The 25,903-nt window shown below is 34.4% G+C and overlaps 1 protein-coding gene across 15 annotated transcripts in view; it reads left to right on the forward strand.

Moving 5' to 3' along the window:
* Positions 1–25,903, forward strand: part of CSPP1 (centrosome and spindle pole associated protein 1) — a 154,168-nt gene that overhangs the window by 62,112 nt on the left and 66,153 nt on the right. For 11 of the 15 annotated variants that reach the window (XR_013553383.2, XR_009603485.3, XM_060610672.3 and 8 more), the window contains 7 exons: positions 1,449–1,547; positions 2,706–2,776; positions 11,045–11,138; positions 12,174–12,231; positions 13,927–14,135; positions 16,266–16,387; positions 16,750–16,828. Coding sequence is in view for 13 of the 15 variants with exons in the window: in XM_060610672.3 (XP_060466655.3) it covers positions 1,449–1,547; positions 2,706–2,776; positions 11,045–11,138; positions 12,174–12,231; positions 13,927–14,135; positions 16,266–16,387; positions 16,750–16,828 (732 nt within the window). In the remaining 2 variants the exon portion in view is untranslated. The remainder of the gene's footprint in view (positions 1–1,448; positions 1,548–2,705; positions 2,777–11,044; positions 11,139–12,173; positions 12,232–13,926; positions 14,136–16,265; positions 16,388–16,749; positions 16,829–25,903) is intronic. The other 4 variants (XM_060610675.3, XM_060610680.3, XM_060610685.3 and 1 more) reach the window with 2 other exon arrangements.

Here is a 25,903-nt window from a genome sequence, read left to right on the forward strand (position 1 = left end):
TTTTCTGCTCCTGCATATTTAATATAGACTAGTATAACTAATTCTGGTTGCTTGGCATTATAAATTACAAATTAGTTTGAGTTTATATTTACCAATTCTTTAAGTGGTAGCAATAGGGAATGACGAAACTGATATGTCAGTTTAAAACAGAGTTTTGAGCACATAGGTGTAGCTATAAAACCAGCTGTATTTTGATAAATTGAAATAGTGTGAAATTCCTTTTTGAAGTGGCTTTTGGAGGTTTCTGTTATTTTAGATATGGATTAAAAAATGGAAGCTATTTATGTAACATGCCAGGTTCTATATTATGAAGGTTATAATCCTCAGTAGCCTTTTCTCCTAGATAATATTGATAGTCGTCTGTGTGATGGGAACAAATGAAGAACAACTTCTATGCTGGGAAGTTGAGAATGAGAAGTCCTTTTCTTCTAAAAACTGCCATTTTTCTTAATGTGAAAATGAAATTCACCGAAAATATTGAATAATACTTTAACAGCCCTGTTTCTTTCTAATAGTCCTTTTGAGAGACAGTATAGCTTGTTAACAGCAGTGAAAAGAAATATGACTTGTGAAATGCCGATTTTCATGGATGCTGATAAGTGTTGGTGTGAAAAGTCATGTTGATTTCTCTGGTATGAGGAATTAAGCTAAAGAAATCAATGTTTGCCAAGTGGAAAAAAAAAGATTAATTGAAAAAATATTAAAATTATTTTCTGGAAAGGATTTTTAAGAAGAAAACAAACATTCTGATACATTTTTTTGTTGTCCAAGACCTTGTGAGTAAAGTGAACTAATAAGTTTTTATGCGTATATCAGCCTGTTTATAATTTTTTCCATTCTCCTTTTGCTAATATTTATTCTTTCATGTGATTTACAATGTTATCAAATGTTGTGGCTTGCTACATTTGATTTTAATTGGTAAGACAGTTGCTATAAAAAAGGTTTTTATATGCAGTGAAATAATTTCCAAGAATCTGAATTTTGTTTCTTTCAGCAAAAAGAGATCTGATTGTGAAATGTGTCTGTAATCCTCATGAGGGCAAGGGCCACATTCATATACCCAGTGCCTAGAATAAATGAATAAATAGTACTTGCATGTAGCAGGTCCTCAGTAAATATTCTTTGAATTAAATGAATGATAAAAAAGTCTTAGTATATACAATAGTTTGAAATTAAAATTTTCTAGAAGTTATATTCAAATAATTTATAATAACCTCTTTTTTTTAAAGACTATTGAATCTAATCTCTTAGTAGTTTCTTATTAACCAGCAAATCATACTTGAATTAAATCTCATTCATGTTAATTTTCAAATATATTTACAGTAAAACTTCATTATAACACTTTGTTCCCTTTAACATCTCCAACATCAAATGTAAAATCACCAAAGAGATATATGAGAAGGCCCACTGTATGTGGAGCAAGCTCTATAAGCTAATGTGTTTTTAAGGATGTACGGGAACAGACAAGGGAATGTGCCTCCTAAGGAGTATGGTGGTGATGTCACAGAGCATTCAAACATACGCATTTCATCTGCTGGAAATAAAAGGTATAGTATGTAATATGAATTCTGCTCTTCAGTCATTACACTGTGAAACTGCAGCTGCTAAAACTGGCTTACTGAATAAGTAGGAAGGTATAGTATGTTAACAGATTCCTTATTAATAAGAAAAGAATTAAAGGGGAAAAAGGAGGGTGGGAGAATTGTGTTAAATGAAAATTTATAGTACTTTACAGCGTTATTTTGAATTGCAAGTTTGGATTATAAGTGTGCCAACGTATTCCAAATAAGTCCCTATAATTATAAGGTATTTAAATTTGGTTGAAATAATGAAAGGACAAATAAGCATATAGTTTAATGGACTAAAAATCAATTTATAATATCTTGGAGTTATGGGAGTGATGTAACTTAACTGGGAATAAATTGAAAATGTTCGTCCAATGTGAGTTTTCCTTTCAAAAAAATTTCTTTTTGATTTTCAGCTTATTGAGTAGATAACTTTTATGCTTACTTTGTAAAATTAGTGCTCATAATCTGTCATGTCAAAAAGAATGGAAATATATGTATTTTATATTCATGTTCTCTTTCTGTTTATAGTTTAATTTTGGTGGCTTTCTTATACCATACATAAGGATAAACAGTTCTGAATCCATAGTGCATAATGGAGATAATAATGTCATTATGTCACGAAAGGTGTCTATTTTCTCTGAAGAAAGTAATATATTGAAGTGCTTGAGATAAGATAATTTGCTATTTGGGTCTGATTAGGCTTTCTTTGAGGAAATTGTCTCTCCTCCCCCTCCCCCATTTCTGTATTTCAAGGAAGGAGTTTTTAAGGGATGATCTTCTTTTTCTAGTGTGCATATAGGTATCACTTTTCACTTCTTTTTTTAGGATTTATTTGTATTTATATTCATTTTTTTTTATTGGGCTAACTGTTCTTATATAAAAGAATTTTATTGGGAATCTATAGAACCAATAATACAGACTGAAGAAAAAGGTTATATATTTATAGAGGCTGAATATACATATCAAGGTCTCACTGTAGAAAGAGATAAAATGCTATGATTTTACCCTGACTTTAAAAATATGTAACTATTGTAGTGTCCATAGTACTTTCAAAGTCCAATAACTCATACCTACAATTTACTGTAAATTTTTGTTGCCTGAAAATCATTTGAGTTCTAATTCTTGTTTTTGTTTTAGTGCTCGAGATAATAAACCATCTAAATCCACTAACCAAGACATCTGTAGTCCTTTTGCGGGGATGCTCTTTGGTATGTACAAAACTTCATTAATTAAACTTTTGCATACTGTTCTTATAAAAGGTCTTTAGTGAGAACTCAGTGATATCATTAATACTAGTTATTAGTAATATAAAATATTTATCTAGTGCTTACTTTAGGGTAGACCCTCTGCTAAACATTTAGTGTATATTGTATAGGTCTGTATAATTTTATTTTTTATTTTTTATTTATTTTCTTAAATGTTTATTTATTTTTGAGAGATATAGAGAGATAGAGCACGAGCTGGGGAGGGGCAACCCCCGAGGGGCTGTCAGCACAGAGCTAGACTCGGGGCCAGAACCCACGAAGTGTGAGATCATGACCTGAGCCGAAGTCGGACACTTAACTGACTGAGCCACCCAGGCGCCCCTAATTTTATTTAATTTTAATTTTAATTAAAAAAAATTTTTTTTGAGAGAGAGGGCTCAGGTGATTGAGGAGCAGAGAGAGAGAATCCCACAAGGGGGAGGGAGGGGGAGAGAGAGGGAGAGAGAAGCGGGGATCACCTGAAGTGAGGCTTCTGTTTACCCAAAGTGAGGCTTGAGCTCACCAAAGTGGGGCTTGTGCTCACCTGAAGTGGGGCTCAAGCTTACCTGATGTGGGACTCGAGTTCACGAATTGAGATCATGACCTGAGCCAAAGTCAGATGCTTAATGACTGAACCACCCAGTCTGTATATAATTTTAAAGTGGAATAACTTTTATTTATTGATGAACTTTACATAGATGATGCATGAAATATTAATTTCAGTAACCTTGTTGTAGTGTGACTGTTTATTATTCTGTTTTGTATGTGATAGCTTTTTTTCTTCATTCTTCTTTTTAGCTAGCACAGAATTGCCTTACATTTTAAGTTTAGTTTCCCTGAACTAAACCTTTTTATTCTTTGATATACATCTTTCCTATGTTCTTTCCATGTGGTTTTTGAAGTGTTTTGTTCAAATCATCATAATCCAAATTTTCTATTTATCAGAAATGAAGGTCGTTGCTTAATATAAGTATGTTGATTTGCTACTTGTCATAATTTCAGAAACTGTGTGAAGAGTACCTTACTTATTTCCTATGTGTAACTTTAAAATAGAAAAGTGGTCTGATTTCTGTGTAAAAACTATTAGAAAAAATTACCTGAAATTTGGTTTCAGTGGAAGTATGTGAGGAAATTAGATAACACTTTTGATTCACTTAACCCAAAAGCAGTCAGTAATTTAAATCTTGGTTTAGAGATATTTAATTGCATGATATTCTCAGATCTTTATTTCCTTGAGATGGTTATGGTGAGAAAATATGGCGTAGCAACTAGAGTTTTATTCTAATGTCTTTAATTGAGAATTTACCAGTGTAACCTATCAGTAAGTAAGATAAAGTCTTCATTCTTACGGTGTATTTTGTTAAACATGGTAAAAATTGGAGAAATGGCTTTCTTTGTTGAGAGCTCACTGACAAATAATGTTATCAATAAATGGATTACTCTACTCTAAAGTTTTAATGTTGAATGTCATGAATTTATCATTACTGCAGTCCAGGAATTATGGATGAATATTTGGTGAGATAATAGACTCTAATGCTTGGAACAAACCGTTGAAGTGATTTAATCCAGCGATTTATCTAATGATTGTTTTTTTTCCCCCAGCCTATATTTGTATGGACCCATAAAGAACTCTAGAGGCAGCACAATCTGATTGTTATAAAATTCTCATTTCAATTGAATTGAAATTTGTCTTCCTATAGTTTTGCTCCAAGAACTTATGCTTTATTTAAAAAATTAAGACTGTGTCTAATGAGAGCAAAAACAACAATATATTATGTGGTTTATAAAAGAATCATTGATTTTTTTAGAAGTATGCATTTGAATTTTCAAATATTTGGGGATTTTCCTTTTATATTTTTATTACTGACTGTTTAATTCCCTTATGGTCTGAAAAAACAGTTTGTATAACTTCAATTTCAAATTGAATTTAAAATACTTTTTAATGGCCCAGAATATAGTCTATCTTGGTGAGTGTTTAGTGTGTAGTTGGAAGAATGTGCATTGTATGGTTGTTGAGTGTAGTGGTTTATAAATGCCAAGTAGGTCAATTGGTTGGTAGTAATGTTCATGTCTTGTGCATACTTAATGATTTTTTAGTTTTTCTTCTACCACTTGTTTAAATCAAGTTTTAAATTCTCTGACTACCTTGTTCTTAATGTGGAACCTGGAGTGCTGGAGGGATTTTCTTAGTGTGCCTGCATCTTTGTCAGTTTTCAGGACCTGTTTGACTCTAACAGAGTGATTGCTTTTGCTTTTTCTTTGGTGCAAGGCTGATTCTGTGTGTCTCATTCTCAGAAATAAGTCTCAGTGTTCATGATGCTTCCCAGAGTGGTAGCCAAACCCTCCTTTATGTCTGTGGAGCTTGTTGTGTGAGAATTTCGTGCCCTTCCCCTAACAGTAACAGGACTTTGCTTTTTGTAAGTTCAGAACTGTGTCCAAGCAGGTTTTCTGCTCTTTCACCAGTAGATTCTGGCCATTGCTTTATAATGAAAGAAGGATCTGGAAAGAATGGTCTCTTTCATATGTCTCCTGTTGCCCCATCTCCAGTCTCATAAGCTTCTGGTGAAGGTAGAGAAGTGAGTGAGATTCCCCTTGTGTCTGGGTAGATTCCAGAGAATCTATATCGTTATTCTAGCCTGCTCAAAGCCTTTAAGAAGTCATTAACATTTCAGCATTTTTCTTCCTACCTGCTTTTAAGGTAACTGCCTACTTCTTCATACTCTGGGAAAGGTAAAAAATGTGGATTATCCCATCTCTTTGGATTGGTTTTTATGCCCTTTTGAAATCACTTTACCTGGTTGCTTATAACCTCAGCTCTCTGACAGGTTTTTTAAAAGTTACAGTTTTGTAGATGATTGAGCTTTTTCACCATTGTAGGATTTGAGTAGTGTTCTCTTGTAGCTTTCTGCTAAATAGAAGAAGAACTCCTCAGTTTTTGTTTTTTGTTTAAAACAGCTTCTTGGGGCGCCTGGGTTTCTCAGTCAGTTAGGAGTCTGACTTCACTTCAGGTCATGATCTCACAGTTCGTGAGTTCGAGCCCTCCATAGGAATCCTGCAACGGGGTCTGTGCTGACAGCTCAGAGTGGAGCCTGCTTCAGATTCTGTGTCTCCCTCTTTCTCTGCCCCTCCCTCGCTCTTGCTTTGTCTCTCTCTTTCTCAAAAATAAATGAACATTAAAAAAATTTAAAACAGCTTCTCATTTCTTCCTCATTATGTTCCTATATATATATATATATATATATATATATATATATATATTTAAAGTTCCATTAAATCCAGTTAATTTTTTTTTTTAAGGGAGTTCCATGCCCAATGTGGGGCTTAAACTCACGACCCCTGAGAGATCAAGAGTTGCATGCTCTACTGCCTGAGCCAGCCAGGCACCCCTATGTTCCCATTTTTATTTAAATGCTTGGGCATAGTTACAGTAGCTAATTTAATGTCTTTATTTGTTTCATCATCTGTTGTGTTTTGTTTTTTTTTTTCTATTGACTAACTTTTCTAATAATTATTGGTCACTGTATTAGTTTTCTGTGCTGCATCACAGATTAGCACAGGTTTGGGGCTCAAAACATCCCACGTTATCTCATCTTGTCTGTGGATCAGGAGTTTAGGTTCTCTGCTCAGGTCTCATAAGGGTCAGGTCTCATAGAGTCAGCCAGGCTCTATTTTCCATCTGAATCTTGACTGGGGAAGAATCTACTTCTAAGCCCATTCACATTGCTGGTGGAATTCATTTACTGGTGGTTGTATTACTAAGGGCCTCTTATTGGATGTTAGCTGGAGACCACCCACAATTTTTACAGGCCATCTGTTGTTTCTTGCCATGTGTGCTACCTTACCATGGCTGCTCACTTTATTATGCCAACAAGGAGAATATCTAAACTCAGGGAGGGCTTTTACCTGATTATATCTGGCCCACCCAAGATAATCTCCCTTTTAAGTAATTCAGACTTGAATTTTGATCCAGAATTGGTACCTAAATCATATTAGCAAACTCCTTTCTGTTGGCTGGAAGCATGTTACAGGTTCTGTTTATACTCATGGGGAGAGTTTATACAGGGAGTCAGCACCAGAAGGCAGGTAGCATAGCATCTACCTTAGAATTTTGCCTACTACAGTCACATTTTTCTGATATTTAAGAACCAGTCTTTTTGAGATTTTACTTTAAGCTTAGCTAGGGAAATCTTAGGGTAGCTTTCTTCCTAGGGACAATCCAGCCTTGTTACTACAGAATGACCTTTCTTGGGGGCCTCTTCTTTGAACACTATAAGGGATACTGAGAACTGCACTATAGCTGGCTGGAATTTGAATTTGTCTCTACTTTGAGGATGTTGGAGAATTTTTCAGTTTGTGTCTTCCATAGTTTTCTGTCCAGCCTAATGGGATTTTATCCCGTGCATTCATAGACTAGTCTACAGTAACGTCTGAAGGGACCCCTCCACAGATTTCTAAAGCTCTTTTTATGCTTCTTTTTGGATGTTTGGCGTAAACTTCTAGACATTTTAGCCTTCTTGATCTTGATCTTTATGTGATTTGCTTAGTTTCCTGGCTTTGTTTGGATTCTCCCTCCCTGTACCTATGCTCTGTAAATTAGATTCAGGCAGAAATGGCAGTGCTTAAAGTGCTCACCTCATTAGTTTTCTTTCTCTCAGGTAGTACAGTCCTTGGCTACCTGTTGTCCAGTGTCTGAAAAACAGTTATGGTAAAACCTTGGATTGTGAGTAATTTGTTCTGCAAGTGTTCTGTAAGACGAGCATACATTTCTAATAAGTTTTAACTTGATAAATAAGTGATGTCTTGCAATATGAGTAGTATGTGATGCCAAATGTCACATGATTACAACTGAGCCAGTGGTTCTTGAAATTTGCTTTAATATACAAGTGCTTTGGATCACAAGCATGTATCACAAGCACAGAACGAATTATGCTCACAAACCAAGGTTTTACTATATTTCATATTTTGCCTAGTTTTGTTATTTTCTTTTATGGTGGAAAGTTAAGTTCTGTGTTTATTACTCCATCATGGTCAGAAGTAGAATGGATAGATCTACTTTAATATAAAAGATTATTATTAACCTTAGTGTTATTTGTCTTATTCCTATGGGAACTTCACAATTGCTGACATCTGTGTTTAATGGGCATACTTAGATGCTGTATGTTCACTGATGGTTGGGAAACTAATAATTAAGGTAGTAGAGAAATTTCTGGCTCAATTGCATTTTTGCTATCCTGTGATTTGTGTGGTGTTTCAGATGATGCATGTCTAGATTAAGAGGTTATTTTGTGTCACTAACATATGCAATAATAACGTTGATGAAAGAAATTTAAGATGACACAAATGGAAAGATATTCCATGCTCATGGGTTAGAAGAATTATTATTAAAATGTCTGTGCTACCCACCATAGTCTACAGATTCAGTGCAATTCCAGCAGAATACCAATAGAAGTTTTTACAAAACCAGAAAACATAATACTAAAATTTGTATTGAATGACACAAAAGACAGTGAATAGCCAGAGTAATTTTGAGAAAGGAAAACAATACTGGAGGTATCACAATTCCAAATTTCAAGATAGTATCACAGGGCTACAGTCAGTAACCAAAACAGTGTGGTACTGACACAAAAATAGATACATAGATCAATGGAACTGAATAGGGAGCCCAGAAATAAACCCACACTTACATAGGTAATTAATCTATGACAACGGAGGAAAGAACATACAATGGGGAAAGGATAGCCTCTTTAATAAATGGTGCTAGGAAAACTGAACATCTACATGTAATAGAATGAAACTGGGCCACTTTATTACATCGTACACAAAAATAAACTCGAAATGGGTTAAAGACTTAAATGTGAGACCAGAAACTAAAAAAAAAGTCCTAGAAGAGAACACAGGCAGTAATTTCTCTGACATCAGCTGTAGCAACATCTTTGTAGAAATGTCTCCTAAGGCAAGGGAAACAAAAGCAAAAATAACCTTTTGGAACTACACTAAACTAAACTAAACTAAACTAAACTAAACTAAACTAAACTAAACTAAACTAAACTAAAATTCCTTCCACAGCAAAGGTAATCATCAACAAAATGAAAAGGCATCCTAGTGAACGGGAGAAGATATTTGCAAGTGATATATTTGATAAGGGGTTAATATCCAAAATATATAAAGAACTTATACAACTCAACACCAAAAAAAAAAAAAAAAAAAAATCCAATTAAAAATGGGCAGCAAACCTGAATAGATATTTTTTCCAAAGAAGACCTACAGATGACCAACAGATACATGAAAAGATTCTCAGCATCACTAATCATCAGGGAAATGCAAATCAAAAACACAATGAGATATCACCTTCTACTTGTCAGAATGGTTAGAATAAAAAAAAGGCAAATAACAAGTGGTGGTGAGGATATCGAGAAAAAGGAATTCATATATTATTGATGAGAATGCAAATTGGACAGCTACTGTGGAAAACAGTATGTAGGTTCCTCAAGAAATTAAAAATAGAAATGATCCAATAATTCTACTGGGTATTTACCCAAAGAAAATGAAAACACTAATTTAAAAAGATATATGTACCCCTATGTTTTTTGCAGTATTATTTATAATAGCCAAGATATGGAAGCAACCTAAGTGTCCCCTCAATTGACAAATGAATAATGAAGAAGTGGTATATATAGACAATGTGAGTGTGTAATAACACAACCACGAAAAGGATGAGATTGTGTCATTTGCAACAACATGGGTGGACCTAGATGTTATTACACTTAAGTGAAATCAGAGAAAGATGACTACTGTATGATTTCACTTGGATGTGGAATCTGAAAAACAAATTAATAAACAAATATGTGGAGTCAGACTTATAAATACAGAGAACAAAGTGATGGTTGCCAGAGGGGAACAGAGTGGGAGGATGGGCAAAATGGATGAAGGGGTGTGGAAGATACAGGCTTTCAGATATGGAATGAATAAGTCATGAGAATAAAAGGCACATCATAGGGAATGTAGTCAGTGATAACTATAATAACATTATATGATTACAGATGGTAGCTGCAGTAGTGGTGAACGTAGCATAATGTATAGACTTGTTGAATCAAGGTTGTACACCTGGAACCAATGTAGCATTGTGTGTCAACTATAGCCTAAAAAAAAAAAAAAAATCACCTCTAAGTCCAAAAAATTAAATGCAGTAATAATGATCTTCTGTGGATATAAATGTTTGCACAACTTGATTTGCACATGATACCTGGGTGAGAGGTTTATATTTTTTTCTGTAGAACTGAGGTAGAATTTGAGCAGGGTACCAATGTGATTAATGTTGTGTTTTAAGACAGTTAATCTTACATAAATATGCTGCATTTATTGGAGCAGAGGGAGGGGAATGGAGAAACTAATTAGGAGGTTATTGCTGCAGTCTAGGTGAAATGTAGATTGGTTGGATCCAAGGTTAATTGTGGTGAGAATAGAAAGAGGATCTGAATATGAAGTGAATAAGAGAATGAGCAATCAAAGTTATAGCAGGTTTTGAGGTTCAATGATCAGGCCATTAACAGAAAACAAAGAAGGGCAATTGCTTTTGAAGTGTTCATTTTGGACATACTTGTTAAATTTAAGGGGCTTGTGGGAGTTACTAGTGGCAATTATTATCTCAATTATTAGAAAAATGGGGATGGAGATTATTAGAGTATTCTCTTATTTAAGGTTTTTGAGGTATAGAGGTTTAGGAAAGAGTAATGTATCTTGTGATTGACATATAGTAGATATTCATAAATTGTGAAATTAATTGAAGAGGTAATGATACACGATTTTACCTTTTATATTTTCTGCACATGCAGTACTCTTTGATATAATTAAAAATTATATTTATATTATTTAAAATTCGAGTTTCTAGTTGCAGATGTTCCTTAAGAGTTAAGACCAGTTTGTGAGATGCTCTGACAGCGCAGACTCTCTCTTTCTGCCCCTCTCCTGCTTGCGTGCATGCGCCTTCTCTCTCTCACTCTCTAAATAAGTAAATAAATCATCTTAAAAAAAGAGGGCCAATTTCCCTCCCCTTTTTTTAAGTTTATTTATTTATTTTGAGAGCAAGCACAAGTGTGAGCGGGGGAGGGGCAGAAAGAGAGGGGGAGAGAGAATCTCTCTCAATCTCAATGTGAGCTGAAACACAAGTTGGATTCTTAACCGACTGAGCCACTCAGATACCACTAGACAATTTTTTTTCTTACCACTTTCTAGGAGGTGAAGATCGAGAACTTATTCAAAGAAGGAAGGAGAAATACAGACTAGAACTACTAGAACAAATGGCCGAACAACAGAAGAACAAGAGACGGTAATGAAAGGTTTGCATTTAAAAAAGATGTTTTGAATTTAAAATGCATTTGTGTAAAATGACATGGCGATAAACAATTACATAGTAAATAATGGAATATTTTTCCTAAGATGATTATGTATCTGTAAATCACTTCCATTTCAGCCTCTGCAATGTACATCAATCTGCCAGGGTGGTAGAACAAATACTATGAGAGTGTTCACTTACTGTGTCATATAGGTAGCAAATGAGACGATGTGTATATCCTATAGTAGGCGTTGTAGATACCTTTATTAATTTCTTCAATTTTTGATTTTGGGTAGCATTTAGTGAAATCTACATGCCCACTATATTATCTCATATGTAGTAACAAATATGAAATGGAAGTATTTTGTCTTATATAATGTGAAATGATTAGCATACCCATAAATGCAATATAAAAATAATCATGATAAATTGATAGATATTTATATTGTATACAAGTCCTAGTGTTTGCAATCTTTCTTGTAGAAATACCTGTGAAATACTAATTATAGTTTACAAGTAGGATTAGATATCTTGGTTCTGGAGAATTTTGAGACCTACCATCTTTTAGTTTTGCCTTTTTCCCTCTATCTTAGAGAAAGCCAATATCTCCTGTCTTACATTAATAATTTTTTAGCATCAGTTTCTTAAAAACTCTTATTAGAAACTTACTAGAAAGTATGGTATTAATTTTTAAATTTTTACCCTTCCTTTTGCCGACAAAATATACATGTATCCTAAATGTCTTTGTTTCATGAAGTGAAGATTTTGTTTTACTTCTGTACTTTATTCTGTGTGAATTGCTGAGGCTTCTAAGTACTTGAGGCACTTACTGTAAGTCAGTTTACAGGTGAATTTGCACCAAATCAAAAATTGAGTTTTCAGAATTATTTAAGGCTTTATTATCAGTAAATAGAATTATTTGTACTTGAAGATGTTATTGCATGGACTTTGTGCTAAAATTTGCCTTAGTAATGATTTTGATTATGTTTACTTTAACTGTTTAATATATAGAATTTTAATTTTGTTCAGAGAAAAAGATATGGAACTCAGGGTTGCAGCTTCTGGAGCAAGAGACCCTGAGAAATCGGTAAGGGTTCCTGGAATCTTTTAATGTTTACTCTTTGATTTAAATAAGCCTCAAAGGTGGTGGCAGGTGGAGATAGAAGATATTGGGGGAAATATAAGCTTAGACCAATTTGAATAGTAATAAATTCAGTTCTCATAAAATTTAAGTTCTAACTCTTGTTTATTTCTCTAAGATAATTTTTCCTTTTTCATATGTGCATCATTTTTTTAGTTTGTTTTTAAATTAGTTCTTTCTACTTGGTTCAAATGCACTATTGCAGGAAAAGTTATCTCAATTCAATCTACAATAGACGTTAATATTTTTCTTGAGTTTTTCTTGTATAGGAATGATTTCCAAAGAAACTGAAATCTTTGATTCTAGTGTTTAAGCATTTTAGTAATTTTTATTTAATGTAGGACTAGAGAGATAATAATCTTGTTTTTGCTTTAATTTTGCAATTCTCATTAAATGGAATGAATTACATCATTGCAGTTAAGTGGGGAGGAGGTAATATTTTATTGCTCTTCTCAAATTGTGCTTTTTCTGTAGCGGGATCTGTAGAATGTATTTGCTAACACAAGTTTTTGTCTACCTTTGATGACTAAGAAACTTTAATTTCATTAAAAAGTTCATTCCTGCAAAGAATACAGCAACTTAAAATTATTCAAATATGGGCAGCTTTTGATACACTTTTACTTGTGCTGAGTATATATCCTGTGGGTTGCCCATTTAAAGAAGTGTAATACTGGACCAGTATCACTCCCAGGGTGCTTGACTGCTCATAAAATAAAACTTTTAGATTAATCTGAGAAATGATTCCTGAGGAATTAAACCAACTTGGGGAAAAAAAGGATAATTCCAAAGCTAAATACATTTTCTTCTATTAATGGATACCTTGGAAATAATTTATATAATCAAAAACTTTCTTTTAATATCTTGAACTTTTTAATGTAATATAGTAGTATGTTATTAAACATTTGATTTATAGTTACATTAGTATTTGATGGATATTCCTATTTATATTTAAATGAAACAACCTTTAGAATGTCAAGTGGCTTTATGAGGGTAAATAAACACATTAGACATAATAGACCAATACTTTTGGGTTTACTTTTGATGTCAAATCTTAGAAGAGGATACATAAATGATGTTCTGAAGTGGGGGTTAGCAAACTATAGCCTTGGCCAAATCTAGTTGCTTCCTAGTTTTGTAAATAAAGTTGTATTGTATGGCTGCACACCCTCACTCATTGTTTTACATTTTATTTTGGGCTACTTTAGCATTTGAAGAAACCACATGCCCTGCAAAGCCTGATCAACTTACTCTCTGGCTCTTTACAGAAAACCTTGGCTAATCATTCTAGAGAACACTTAATGTCAGAAATGTCAATTGGATAGAGAAACAGCACAATGTTGTATAATAAGAATTTTACATTCAGCATTAATATCTGCCTCTAATCTTTGCTTGATTATTTATTAATGGTGAGACATCAGGTGATTCATGTACTTCCATGTGGGGGCTTCAATTTCAAATGGGAGCTTCAGTTACCCCATTTATAAAATAAGGATTGGATCTTCAAGGCCTTTTATTGCTGTAAAATTCTTTTATTCTGTGACAGTCTGATATAGAGGGTCTTTTGAGGTCCCTTCCACCTTTAAATTTCTACCTTTAAATTTATGATTTTATGTAACAAACAGACTTTTTTCTTTATTTTAGCCTGATAGACTAAAGCAGTTTAGTGTGGCACCAAGACACTTTGAAGAGAAGATACCACCTGAAAGACCCAGAGTAGCTTTCCAGACACCTCTCCCTCCCTTACCTGCCCCATCTGCCCCACCCATCCCATCAGTTCACTCCATCCCATCTCAAAATGAAGACTTGCACAATGGACCCAGCTGCACCCTTGGTGAAATGGTGCCTCCCAGGTGCTTGTTTAAAATGTTTTGTGTTTGGGAATTAGGTAAGGTATCCTTACATTTCATGTTGAGAAGGATTTGCTGAAGTGAATACAGTTATCCTTCAGAGATTTTTGTACAAATAACAGCTTTCTGTCAAAGAATTTCTCTTGAAATTTGTTTGCATTGTTGGTCTTTTATTATAAAACAAGGGAAATCCTTACAACATTCTTTTATTGTTTAAAGATGCTTAGTATTTTTAGAATGAGTAACTACATTTGGTATTTAGCTTTAGGTTACATTTTAGAATATCTATTTTTTAAAAACTTTTAACATACAAAAGCTATATATTTTCTTAAATTTTGTAATTTCCACTTGGCAAACAGTGAATACTTCTTTCAGTTTAAGCAAAACAAAGTTTCTAATGTGACTTTTTTGTATATATTACTTTATTTCAGCTTGTGTTTCCTTCAACTCTTTCTCTGTGATTGCTTACAGGCTATGCAAATCAAATTCCTGAAATAAAAGGTGTTGAGGTTATAAAACCTGTAACTTAGGTATTAGGATAAGGATTTGATTTTTATAGGTAAAAAGCATTAAGCCATACTAAGGCTATACATAAAGAAAATTGTCTTGTTAACATTGAAATTTTCTAGGCTGTGCTTTCTTTCCTTAGTAGGAGTTGAGCTTATTTTTTGCTTACTATTAATGTCTTAGAGAAGTGTGTTTAATCAGGTGTTTTTCTTTTTTAACATTGATGTTTTTCTGTGCTGTACTTTCCTCCGGTAGGACTTGGTCTTATCTTTTGTTTAGTACTAACAAATTGTAGCGTGATGTGTATTCTGTTTATTGGGTCCTTTGTTTCTTTCATCTAATGGCTTCTTGACTCAAAAGACTAGGTGGGAGTGAAATGACAGAGCATGGTATGATGGTCTTAGCATTGGCTTAGGGATTAAAATGGTTAGCTCCACTGTCTGGATTTTGGGAAAACCACACCTTATTAAACTTTAGTTTTCTCATTTGTAAAAGTGAAATAGTAGTTAGTTTTTCTTACCTGTAGTTACAGGGTTGTTGTAAGGATCAAATTTTATATAAATCTCTATACAAATTTAAGATTTAATGATGTTGACAGTTTCCTTTCATAGCAGTTTCTTAACTACTTTGTTGACGTATCTGTGCAGTGAGGATAATAAGGTTAGACACACTTAGTGACCAGTAAGTTGTGAAAAATATTCATGACTGGAGAGAACTTTAATGACTTCTTAGCTCTTCAGAATTATTTTGAAGTATACAACAAGGGATAACCTGTTAAGATACACTCAAAAGTAAAACATTCTAGGATGCCCCTTTTTCCCTTTCTGGTCATCTAAATGAATTTGCCTTTTCCAATTTGCCTTTTCCAGTACTGGAAAATATTGCCTTGGTGGAAATAGATATTTGCTAATCAGCAATGAAGTGCTGAGGTAGAGGTTTTTAAAACATTTTAACTTCATGAAATAGAAAACATTATGCCAAGACTTTACTGTTGATATATAAGTTGTTTTTGTTTACATTATGGTTGACTTCCTTTGAAAGAACAATTAAGTTATTTTACAATTAGAAAAATACACCTTTTACCTGCCAGTCAAATGGAACCATTTATAATCCTGTTTTATACCTCTTTGCTTTTTCTTCCTGCACTGTCCTCTCTGTTACTCCAGCAACATGGCTGAAGCATTCTCTTTTCTAGAAAGCCTTACTTATTCTTTCCTCCTTACCCCTATCTGATTTAAATATCCCTGCTCCATGTTCCTACAGCACCTCATGTCTATTTGTATTGTTTCACTTCCATGGTGTGCTTTAATTGTCTGTTTATTTTTGTGTTATTCCTGAGGGACAGGGACCATATTTGTTCAATACTTGCATATACTGACTAATTAGATGTTAATTGATTATTATTCAAAGTTTTTGTCATATAAGTATTGCGCCTTAGATTCTGAAATTTGGTAGTGTATTTTTTGCTTTTTGAATCCTTATTTTTGATGAGATTAAAGCAAGATGGTGGCTTTTCTAAAGCAGCAGTTACATTTTCAATAACATTTTTGTAAAAGAATTATGCCTTGATTTAAAAAACATTGCAGTGAAATATGAGAAAATTTTTCCAATTTTCTTTTGATACAGGATTGCACCTCTGCCTCCTCCTCCCCTGCTACCACCTTTGGCTGCTAATTATCGGACTCCTTATGATGATGCGTACTATTTTTATGGGGCCAGGAATACTTTGGATCCCAGTCTTGCTTATTGTAAGTTATCTATAGGGTAAACATGTTTTCCTAGTGGTTCAGTCAGGAAAATTATTTTTTTTTGTAAGCAAAAATAAATAAGTTGGAAAAGCACAGCTTTACTTAATTCAAATATTACATGTTTATTGACTTAAAAATGTCCTATTTTAAAACTCAACTATATCGCTTAGTTATTTCTTTTTTGTTTAGCTTTAAGAAATAACTATTTTGTGGTTTCTTGCAATGCTCTTTGCTCACTCCTAACTGAGAAGGAAATACGGAATTTTTTCCTTAGGTGACATTTTTAGTATGTGACTTTTTCTTTATGGATAAAGTGTTAATACACGGGTTCTCTGAAATAAATGTGTTTGTTTTCTTTTAAGATGGTCCGGGAATGATGGGAGGACAGCCTGCAGCTTATGTTAGTGCTCCTGTCACCCAACAGCCAGCACAGCCTATTATGTAAGTTGTTAAAATAATTTCTTTCAAAATTAATTTGTCTTCCATAGAACCTGTATTAATCATTTTTTCTCTTCAGAACAGATGTAACTTTAACTGTCAATTATTGTGTGACCCATACGTTCAAAGTATTGCTTTTAGTCTGTGTTCATGGAAAGTACATTTAAAAAATAAAGAGTAATCTCACTTTCATGTTAGAAAAGTCATTCATACATATTATTGATAAATAAAAATATAAATAGGCATATGCGAAAATTGAAATCACCTAAATCCCACTCATCTAGTGATAGATGTATCTAAATAAGCATTCAGGAAGTCCTTTTATGTACTTGTATAAACATACACACAACATACACCAAAATTATGTTATACACTATAATTATTATTCTGTAACCTGCTTTTAAATTAACAGTATGTCATAAATATCTTTTGCATGTTAGTATACTTTGTAGCATCATTATTTAAAATTAAACTATTTATTTTGAGATAATTATGGATTCCCATGATGGAATTATAAGAAATAATATAGAGACATCTTGTATACCCTTTGCCCAGTGTCTTCTAATGCTAAGATCTTATAAAACTATGGTATAGTAGCACAGCCCAGATATATGACATTGGGTACTGTCACGATACAGAACACTTCCATCTTCACAAAGATTCATTATAATTACCTTTTATATTATAGCCACATGTAGTTCCTTCCTGCTCCTACTCCTTCCATAGGCACTAGGAACAACTAATCTGGTTTCCATTTCTTTTTAATACTGTTAAAAAATGCTATATAACTCTCAACAATAGCCAAATTACGGAAAGAGCCTAAATGTCCATCAACTGATGAATGGATAAAGAAATTGTGGTTTATATACACAATGGAGTACTACGTGGCAATGAGAAAGAATGAAATATGGCCCTTTGTAGCAACATGGATGGAACTGGAGAGTATTATGCTAAGTGAAATAAGCCATACAGAGAAAGACAGATACCATATGTTTTCACTCTTATGTGGATCCTGAGAAACTTAACAGAAACCCATGGGGGAGGGGAAGAAAAAAAAAAGAGGTTAGAGTGGAAGAGAGCCAAAGCATAAGAGACTCTTAAAAACTGAGAACAAACTGAGGGTTGATGGGGGGTGGGAGGGAGGGGTGGGTGGGCGATGGGTATTGAGGAAGGCACCTTTTGGGATGAGCACTGGGTGTTGCATGAAAACCAATTTGACAATAAATTTCATATATTGAAAAAAATAAAAAAATGTATATATATATTTTAAATGCTGTATAAATGGAATCACATATGTAACCTTTTGGGGTTGACTTTTTATTTTGTTTTTTATTATTTTTATTTTTATTTTTATTTTTATTCATTTTTTGAGAGTGTGTGTGCATGCAAGTGGGTTGGGGCAAAGGGAGAGGAAGAGAATTTTTTTTTTTTTTTTTTTGGTGGGGAGAGAGAGAATCTTAAGCAGGCTACATGCCCATTGTGGAGCCAGATGGATGTGGGACTCCATCTCATGACCCTGAGATCATGACCTGAGCCAAAACTGAGAGTCAGACACTTAGCTGACTAGCCACCCATGTGCCCCAGGGTTGACCTTTTAAAATCAGCATAATTCTCTAGATATTCATCCAGATTGTTGCGTGTATAAATTGTTCTTATTGCTGAGTAACATTTCATGGTAACCCTTTCATCGTTGAAGGACATCTAAGTTAGTATGAATAGAGCTACTATGAATATTTGTGTATAGGTTTTGTGTGAGTGTAGTCTTCACTTCTTTAAGATAATTGGTCAGGAAGGTTGTTGTTGGGTTATATGGTAGTTACAACTTCAGTTTTATAAGAAATTGCCAAACTGTTTTCACGGAGACTGTATTACCATTTTTACATTTGTATTGGCAGTTTATTCAGAATCTGGTTTCTGTATGTCTTTACCAGCACTTGGTGTTGTGACTTTTGTTTATGCTACTTTGGTAAGTGTGTAATGATATATTATTGGAGGTATATATATATATATATGTATATATATATATATACACACACACACACACACACACATATATATAATTTACATTCAAGTTAGCACATGGTGCAACAATGATTTTAGGAGTAGATTCCTTAAGCCCCTTACTCATTTAGCCCATCCCCCCCTCCCACAACCCCTCCAGCAACCCTCTGTTCTCTATATTTAAGAGTCTCTTCTGTTTTGTCCCCCTCCCTGTTTTTATATTATTTTGTTTCCCTTCCCTTATGTTTATCTTTTTTATCTTAGAGCCCTCATATGAGTGAAGTCATAAGATTTTTGTCCTTCTCCAACTGACTAATTTCATTTAGCATAATACCCTCTAGTCCCATCCACGTAGTTACAAATGGTAAGATTTCATTCTTTTTGATTTCCAAGTAATACTCCATTGTATGTATGTATGTATATATGTGTATGTATGTGTATATATATATATATATGTATGTACCCATCTTTTTTTTTTTTTTAACATTTATTTATTTTTGAGAGACAGAGACAGAGCATGAGCAGGGGATGGGGAGAGAGAAGGAGACACAGAATCGGAAGCAGGCTCCAGGCTCTGAGCTGTTTGTTAGCACAGAGCCCGATGCACGGCTTGAACTCATGAACTGTGAGACCATGACCTGAGCTGAAATCGGAGGCTCAACCGACTGAGCCACCCAGGCACCCCTATACCACATCTTCTTTATCCATTCATCCATCAATGGACATTTGAGCTCTTTCCATCCTTTGGCTATTGTTGATAGTGCTGCTATAAACATTGGGGTGCATGTGTCCTTTCGAAACAGCATACTTGTATCCTTTGGATAAATACCTAGTAGTGCAATTGCTGGGTCGTAGGGTAGTTCTATTTTTAATTTTTTGAGGAACCTCCATACTGTTTTCCAGAGTGGCCACACCAGTTTGCCTTCCCACCAGCAGTGCAAATGAGATCCTCTTTTTCCGCATCCTCGCCAACATCTGTTGCCTGAGTTGTTAGCTATCCTGACAGGTGTGAGGTGGTATCTCATTGTGGTTTTGATTTGTATTTCCCTGATGATGAATGATGTTGAGCATTTTTTCATGTGTCAGTTGGCCATCTGGTTGTCTTCTTTGGGGAAGTGTCTATTCATGTCTTTTGCCCATTTCTTCACTGGATTATTTGTTTTTTGGGTGTTGAGTTTGATAAGTTCTCTATAGATTTTGGATACTAACCCTTTATCTGATATGTTGTTTGCAAATATCTTCTCCCATTTTGTCGGTTGCCTTTTAGTTTTGTTGACGGTTTCCTTCACTGTGCAGAAGTTTTTTATTTTGATGAGGTCCAATAGTTCATTTTTGCTTTTGTTTCCCTTGTCTCCAGAGACGTGTTGAGTAAGAAGTTGCTGCAGCTGAGGTCAAAGAGGTTTTTGCCTGCTTTCTCTCGAGGATTTTTATGGCTTCCTATCTTTTGTTAGGTCTTTCATTCATTTTGAGTTTATTTTTGTGTATGGTGTAAGAAAGTGGTCCAGGTTCATTTTTCTGCATGTCACTGTCCAGTTTTCCCAGCACCATTTGCTGAAGAGAGTGTCTTTATTTTTTATTTATTTTTTTTTGCATTTGACAATGTTTAATGCTTACTCTTGGTATACATTTTCAGCAAACTAGAATCAAAAGAAAATTTTCTACATCAGTATACCAATTATCAATTATTTGACTTTCAACTTCAAATCAACTCTTCTTTACCCTGTTTTGTGGTGCTGGAGTTAGTAACCATTTCTTCTTTACCAGCTGCCCCAAGTTTGGCTTCATCAGCACAGGGTGCAGCAGGAACACTGTAAGTTTCCATCTGGTATAATTTTCTTTCAACCTGAAGAACTTTGTTTGGTTTTTCTTATAATGTAGGATTTTTTTGAGATAAATTATCGTAGTTTTATTTGTCTTTATTTTAATTTCATTATGGAAAGATAGTTTTCCTACATATAGAATTGTAGGTTGTTTTCTTTTAGCATTTCAAATTCTACTGTCTGTGTCTATTGTTTTTGTGAAGTATGCAGTCCTCTGAATTCATGGTCTATCTTATTAGATTGTGTCTTTTTCTTTGGCTGCTTTCAAGGTTTTCTCTTTTATTTTTGGTCTTCAATAATTTGAATATGGTACTTCTAGGTGGAGTTTTCTGTCTCTTTATCTTTTTAGGGATCACCAAGGCTCTTGAATCTTTAAATTTATGTCTTTACCAAGTTTGGGCAACTTTTGGTCATCATTTTCTCAATTGTTTTTCTGCTCCATTGCCTCTTTTTTCTCCTGATAATCTCTTTGCAAGTATTTTACCTCTTTCAGTATTGTCCCACAAACCAATTTTGAGCAAGTCCCTGGCTGTGATTTCGTTTTGACTTTTCTTTTAGGGAGAATTCTTCCATCTTGTCATTTTGGCTAAGTTTCTGTCTTTTGTGTGTTTTGAAAGCTTATTATGTTTCCTGCACCTGAGAGTAATGCTGTATTTAAAAGGGGTCATACACTGTCCAGGGCCTGGCACTTCAGGAAATGTTTCTGGTATATGCTGTGTATGCTCTTGGAGTTTTCACTGCTCTTTCCCCCATGTCAATCCTCTGTAGAGCTCCTCCTTGCTTGCAGTGGGAAGTGTTTGGACCTATAACTAGGTGCGCTTTGATTTGGTTGTTAAAATAAGCCTTGCAGCACTTACACATTGTCTCCCTCCAATCTTGAAGATCCTTTTGCTAATCAGTCCTCAGATCGTTCCAAGTGATCTGACCTCAAAACAGCTGTGTTTGAAGAACACGGAAAGCCTAGGGTTCCTCTAAGAGACTGCCTTTATTCCATTGGATATTTGTTCCTGCTTTGTCAAAGATTAGTTGGCCTCAGGTTTGTGGGTCTTGAAGTCTGGGATTGTGATGTCTCCAGCTTTGGTTTTCTTTTTCAAGATTGCTTTGTCTATTTGGGGTCTTTTCTGGTTCCATACAAATTTTAGGATTGCTTGTTCTAGCTCTGTGAAGAATGCTGGTGTTATTTTGATAGGTACTGCATTGAATGTATAGATTGCTTTGGGTAGTATTGACATTTTAACAATATTTGTTCTTCCTATCCAGGAGCATGGAATATTTTTCCATTTTTTTGTGTCTTCCTCAATTTCTTTCATAAGCTTTCTGTAGTTTTCAGTGTATAGAATTTTCACCTCTTTGGTTAGGTTTATTCCTAGGTATTTTATGGTTTTTAGTGGAATTGTAAATGGGATGGATTCCTTGATTTCTCTTTATGTAGCTTCATTATTGGTGTATAGGAATGCAACTTATTTCTGTGCATTGAATTTATGTCCTGCGACTTTGCTGAATTCATGGATCAGTTCTAGCAGTTTTTTGGTGGAACCTTTTGGGTTTTCCATATAGAGTATCATGTCATCTGCAAGGAATGAAAGTTTGACCTCGTGCTGGCTGATTTGGATGCCTTTTATTTCTTTGTGTTGTCTGATTGCTGGGGCTAAGGCTTCCAATACTATGTTGAATAATAGTGGCTAGAGTGGACATCACTGTCTTTTTCCTGAGCTTAGGGGGAAAGCTCTCAGTGTTTCCCCTTTGAGAATGATATCAGTGATGTGTCTTTCATATATGGCTTTTATGATCTCGAGGTATGATCCTTCTGTCCCTCTTTCTTGAGGGTTTTTATCAAGAAAGGATGCTGTATTTTGTCAAATGCTTTCTCTGCATCTATTGAGAGGATCATGTGGTTCTTGTCCTTTTTTTTATTGATGTGATGTATCACCTTGATTGTTTTGTGGATATTGAACCAGCCCTGCATGCCAGGTATAAATTCCACTTGGTCGTGGTGAATTATTTTTTTAACATAGTATTGGATCTGGTTGTCTCGTATCTTGTTGAGGATTGTATCATTGGAGTTTTAATTTACATTTCCCCAGTAATGATGATGCTTAACATCTTTTCATGTATTTATTTGCCATCTATAAATCTTTGATGAAATGTTTCTTGATGTGTTTTATACATTTTAAATTGGAGTTTCTTTTTTTAAGTTTATTAATTTTGAGAGAGAGAGAAAGAGAGATGTAGGAGCAGAGAGACGGAGACGGAGAATCCCAAGAGGCTCCACTTTGTCAGCGCAGAGCCTGATGCAGGGCTTGAAGTCACAAACCATGAGATCATGACCTGAACTGAAATCAAGAGTCAGATGCTTAACCTACTGAACCACCCAGATGACCCTGGAGTTTTTTTTTAAACTATTGAGTTTTGAGAGTTCTATATCCTGAATACTAGCTCTTTGTCAGGTATATATATTGTGCATATATTTTGTCAGTCTAAAGCTTGTCCTCATCCTTTGAGTAGGGTTTTGCATAGAGGAAAAGTTTGGTTCTATTCTATTTATTAGTTTATTTTATTTTTTATTTAATTTATTTTCCAATTTTATTTTAAATTCTAGTTAGTTAACATACAGCAATATTGGTTTCAGGAGAATTCAGTGATTGATTCATCACTTATATACAACACCCAGTGCTCATCATAACAAGTGCCCTCCTAATAGCTATCACCTATCTATCCCATCCCCCACCCAAATCCCTCCATCAACCCTCAGTTTATTCTTTATGTTTCAGAGTCTCTTATGGTTTGTTTCCCTCTCGTTTTTTTCTCCCCACCCCCATATGTTCATCTGTTTTGTCAAATTCCACATATGAGTGAAATCATACGGTATTTGTCTTTCTCTGTCAGACTATTTTGCTTAGTGTAATGCACTCTAGCTCCATCCATATCATTGCAAATGACAAGATTTCACTCTTTTGGATGACTGAGTAATATTCCTGTGTGTGTGTGTGTGTGTGTGTGTGTGTGTGTGTGTGTGTGTACATCTTCTTTATCCATTCAGCAGTTGATGGAGATTTGAGCTCTTTCCATAGTTTGGCCATTGTTGATAATGCTGCTGTAAACATTGAAGTGCATTTACCTGTTCAAATCAGTATTTTTATATCCTGTGGGTAAATACCTAGTAGTGCAATTGCTGGATCATAGGGTAGTTCTATTTTTAACTTTTTGAGGAATCTCCATACTGTTTAATAGAGTGGTTACACCACTTGAGCAAAACTTAAAATTTGATCAAGCCCAATTTATCGGTTTTTCCTTTTATGGATCATATTTTCAGTGTCAAGTCTAGTATTCTTTTTCTGGGTCTCGATCCCAAAGATTTTCTCTTGTTTTTTTCTTTCCCTAATAAATGTTTTGTTGTTCTACACTAAAGTCCGTGATCCATTTTGACTTAATTTTGGATAAGATGTGAGGCTTAGAGTGAAGGTTTGTTTGTTTGTTTGTTTGTTTGTTTATTTATGCATGCCTATGGGTGTCCAATGGTGCCCAGCATAGTTTGTTAATAAGTGTTTTTCCTGTATTGAATTGCTTTTGCACTTTTGTCAAAATCCATTGGACATATTTGTGTGAGTCTCTTTCTGGGATTCTGTATTCTATTCCATTGATCTATGTGTCTGTCCGTATGCTGGGAGCATTGATTATTGTAGTGATACAGTAAGTTTTGAAATTGGGGAATTGTGAGTTCTCCAAATTGGTTTTTCTTTACCAGGATTGCTTTGACTATTCTAGGTCATTTGCATTTGAATATAAATTTTAAGGTAAGCCTGTCAGTTTCTGCAAAAAGGCAGTAGAGATTTTGATAGAGATTATATAGAATCCGTAGATCTGTTTAGTATTATCATCTTAATTTTTTATTGTGGTAAAATACACATAACAAAATTTACCATTTTAAGTGTGTAGTTCAATGCTATTAAATTACATTCATACTGTTGTGCAACCATCATCGCCACCAATTTCTTTTTGTCTTGTAAAACTAATTTTACCTATTAAACAACATCTCTCTCTTCCCCCCTCCTGTCCACTTCTGTCTCTATGATTTTGACTACTTTAGGTACCTCTTAAAAGTCGAATCATACGATATTTGTCTTTTTGTGTCTGGCTTACTTACTATAATGTTTCAAGGATTAATCCATGTTGTAGCATAAAGTCAGAATGTCCTTCCTTTATAAGGCTGAATAATACTTGATGTATGTAGATACCACATTTTGCTTATCCATTCATCAGTGGACACTTTGGTTGCTTTTTATGTTTTTCTGTTGCAAATATGCTGCTATGAACATGGGTGTACAAATATCTCTTCTGGACTCTGCTTTTGGTTCTTTTAAGTATATACCCAGGAATGAAATTGTTGGATCCTATGGTAATTACCCACTGGGTAACCACCATACTATATCCCACTGCAGCAGTACTATTTTTCATTCTTGTCAACTGTACACAAAGATTCCAATTTCTCCAACTACTCATCAACACTTGTTATTTTTTTCTTTTGTTTTTTTTTTTGATAATAGCCATCCTAACGGATATGAAGTTTTATCTCCTTGTGATTTTGATTTGTATTTCCTTATAATTACTGATGTTGAGCAAAGTTTCAGTACTTATTGATCATTTGCCTGTCTTTAGAGAAATGTCTCTTGAAGTCCTTAGCTCATTTTTGAATTGGGTGGTTTGTTTTTATGTTGATGAGTTTTACAAGTTCTGTATATATTATGGATATTAACTCCTTTTAAGATAAATGATTTGCAAATATTTTGTCCCATCCTTTATGTTACCTTTTTACTCTGTTGGTAGAATCTAGCAACACTAGAGATGCATGCAAATTTTTAATCTTCATAAAGTTTAATTTGCCAATTTTTTTTTCTTTTATTGACTGTCTTTATTTTTTATTTTTTTATTAAAAAAATTTTTTTTTAACGTTTTATTTCTTTTTGAGACAGAGAGAGACAGAGCATGAATGGGGGAGGGGCAGAGAGAGAGAGAGGGAGACACAGAATCGGAAGCAGGCTCCAGGCTCTGAGTCATCAGCCCAGAGCCCGACGCGGGGCTCGAACTCACGGACCGCGAGATCGTGACCTGAGCTGAAGTCGGACGCTTAACCGACTGAGCCACTCAGGTGCCCCTTATTGACTGTCTTTAAAACACACATCCAGGAAATCATTGCTAAATCCAATGTTGTGAAGCTTTTGCCCTATGTTTTCTTCTAAGAATTTTATGGATTTTTGTC

The sequence above is a fragment of the Panthera onca genome, chromosome F2, assembly GCF_046562875.1.
Source record: "Panthera onca isolate mPanOnc1 chromosome F2, mPanOnc1 haplotype 2, whole genome shotgun sequence".
NCBI classification, from domain to species: Eukaryota; Metazoa; Chordata; class Mammalia; order Carnivora; family Felidae; genus Panthera; species Panthera onca.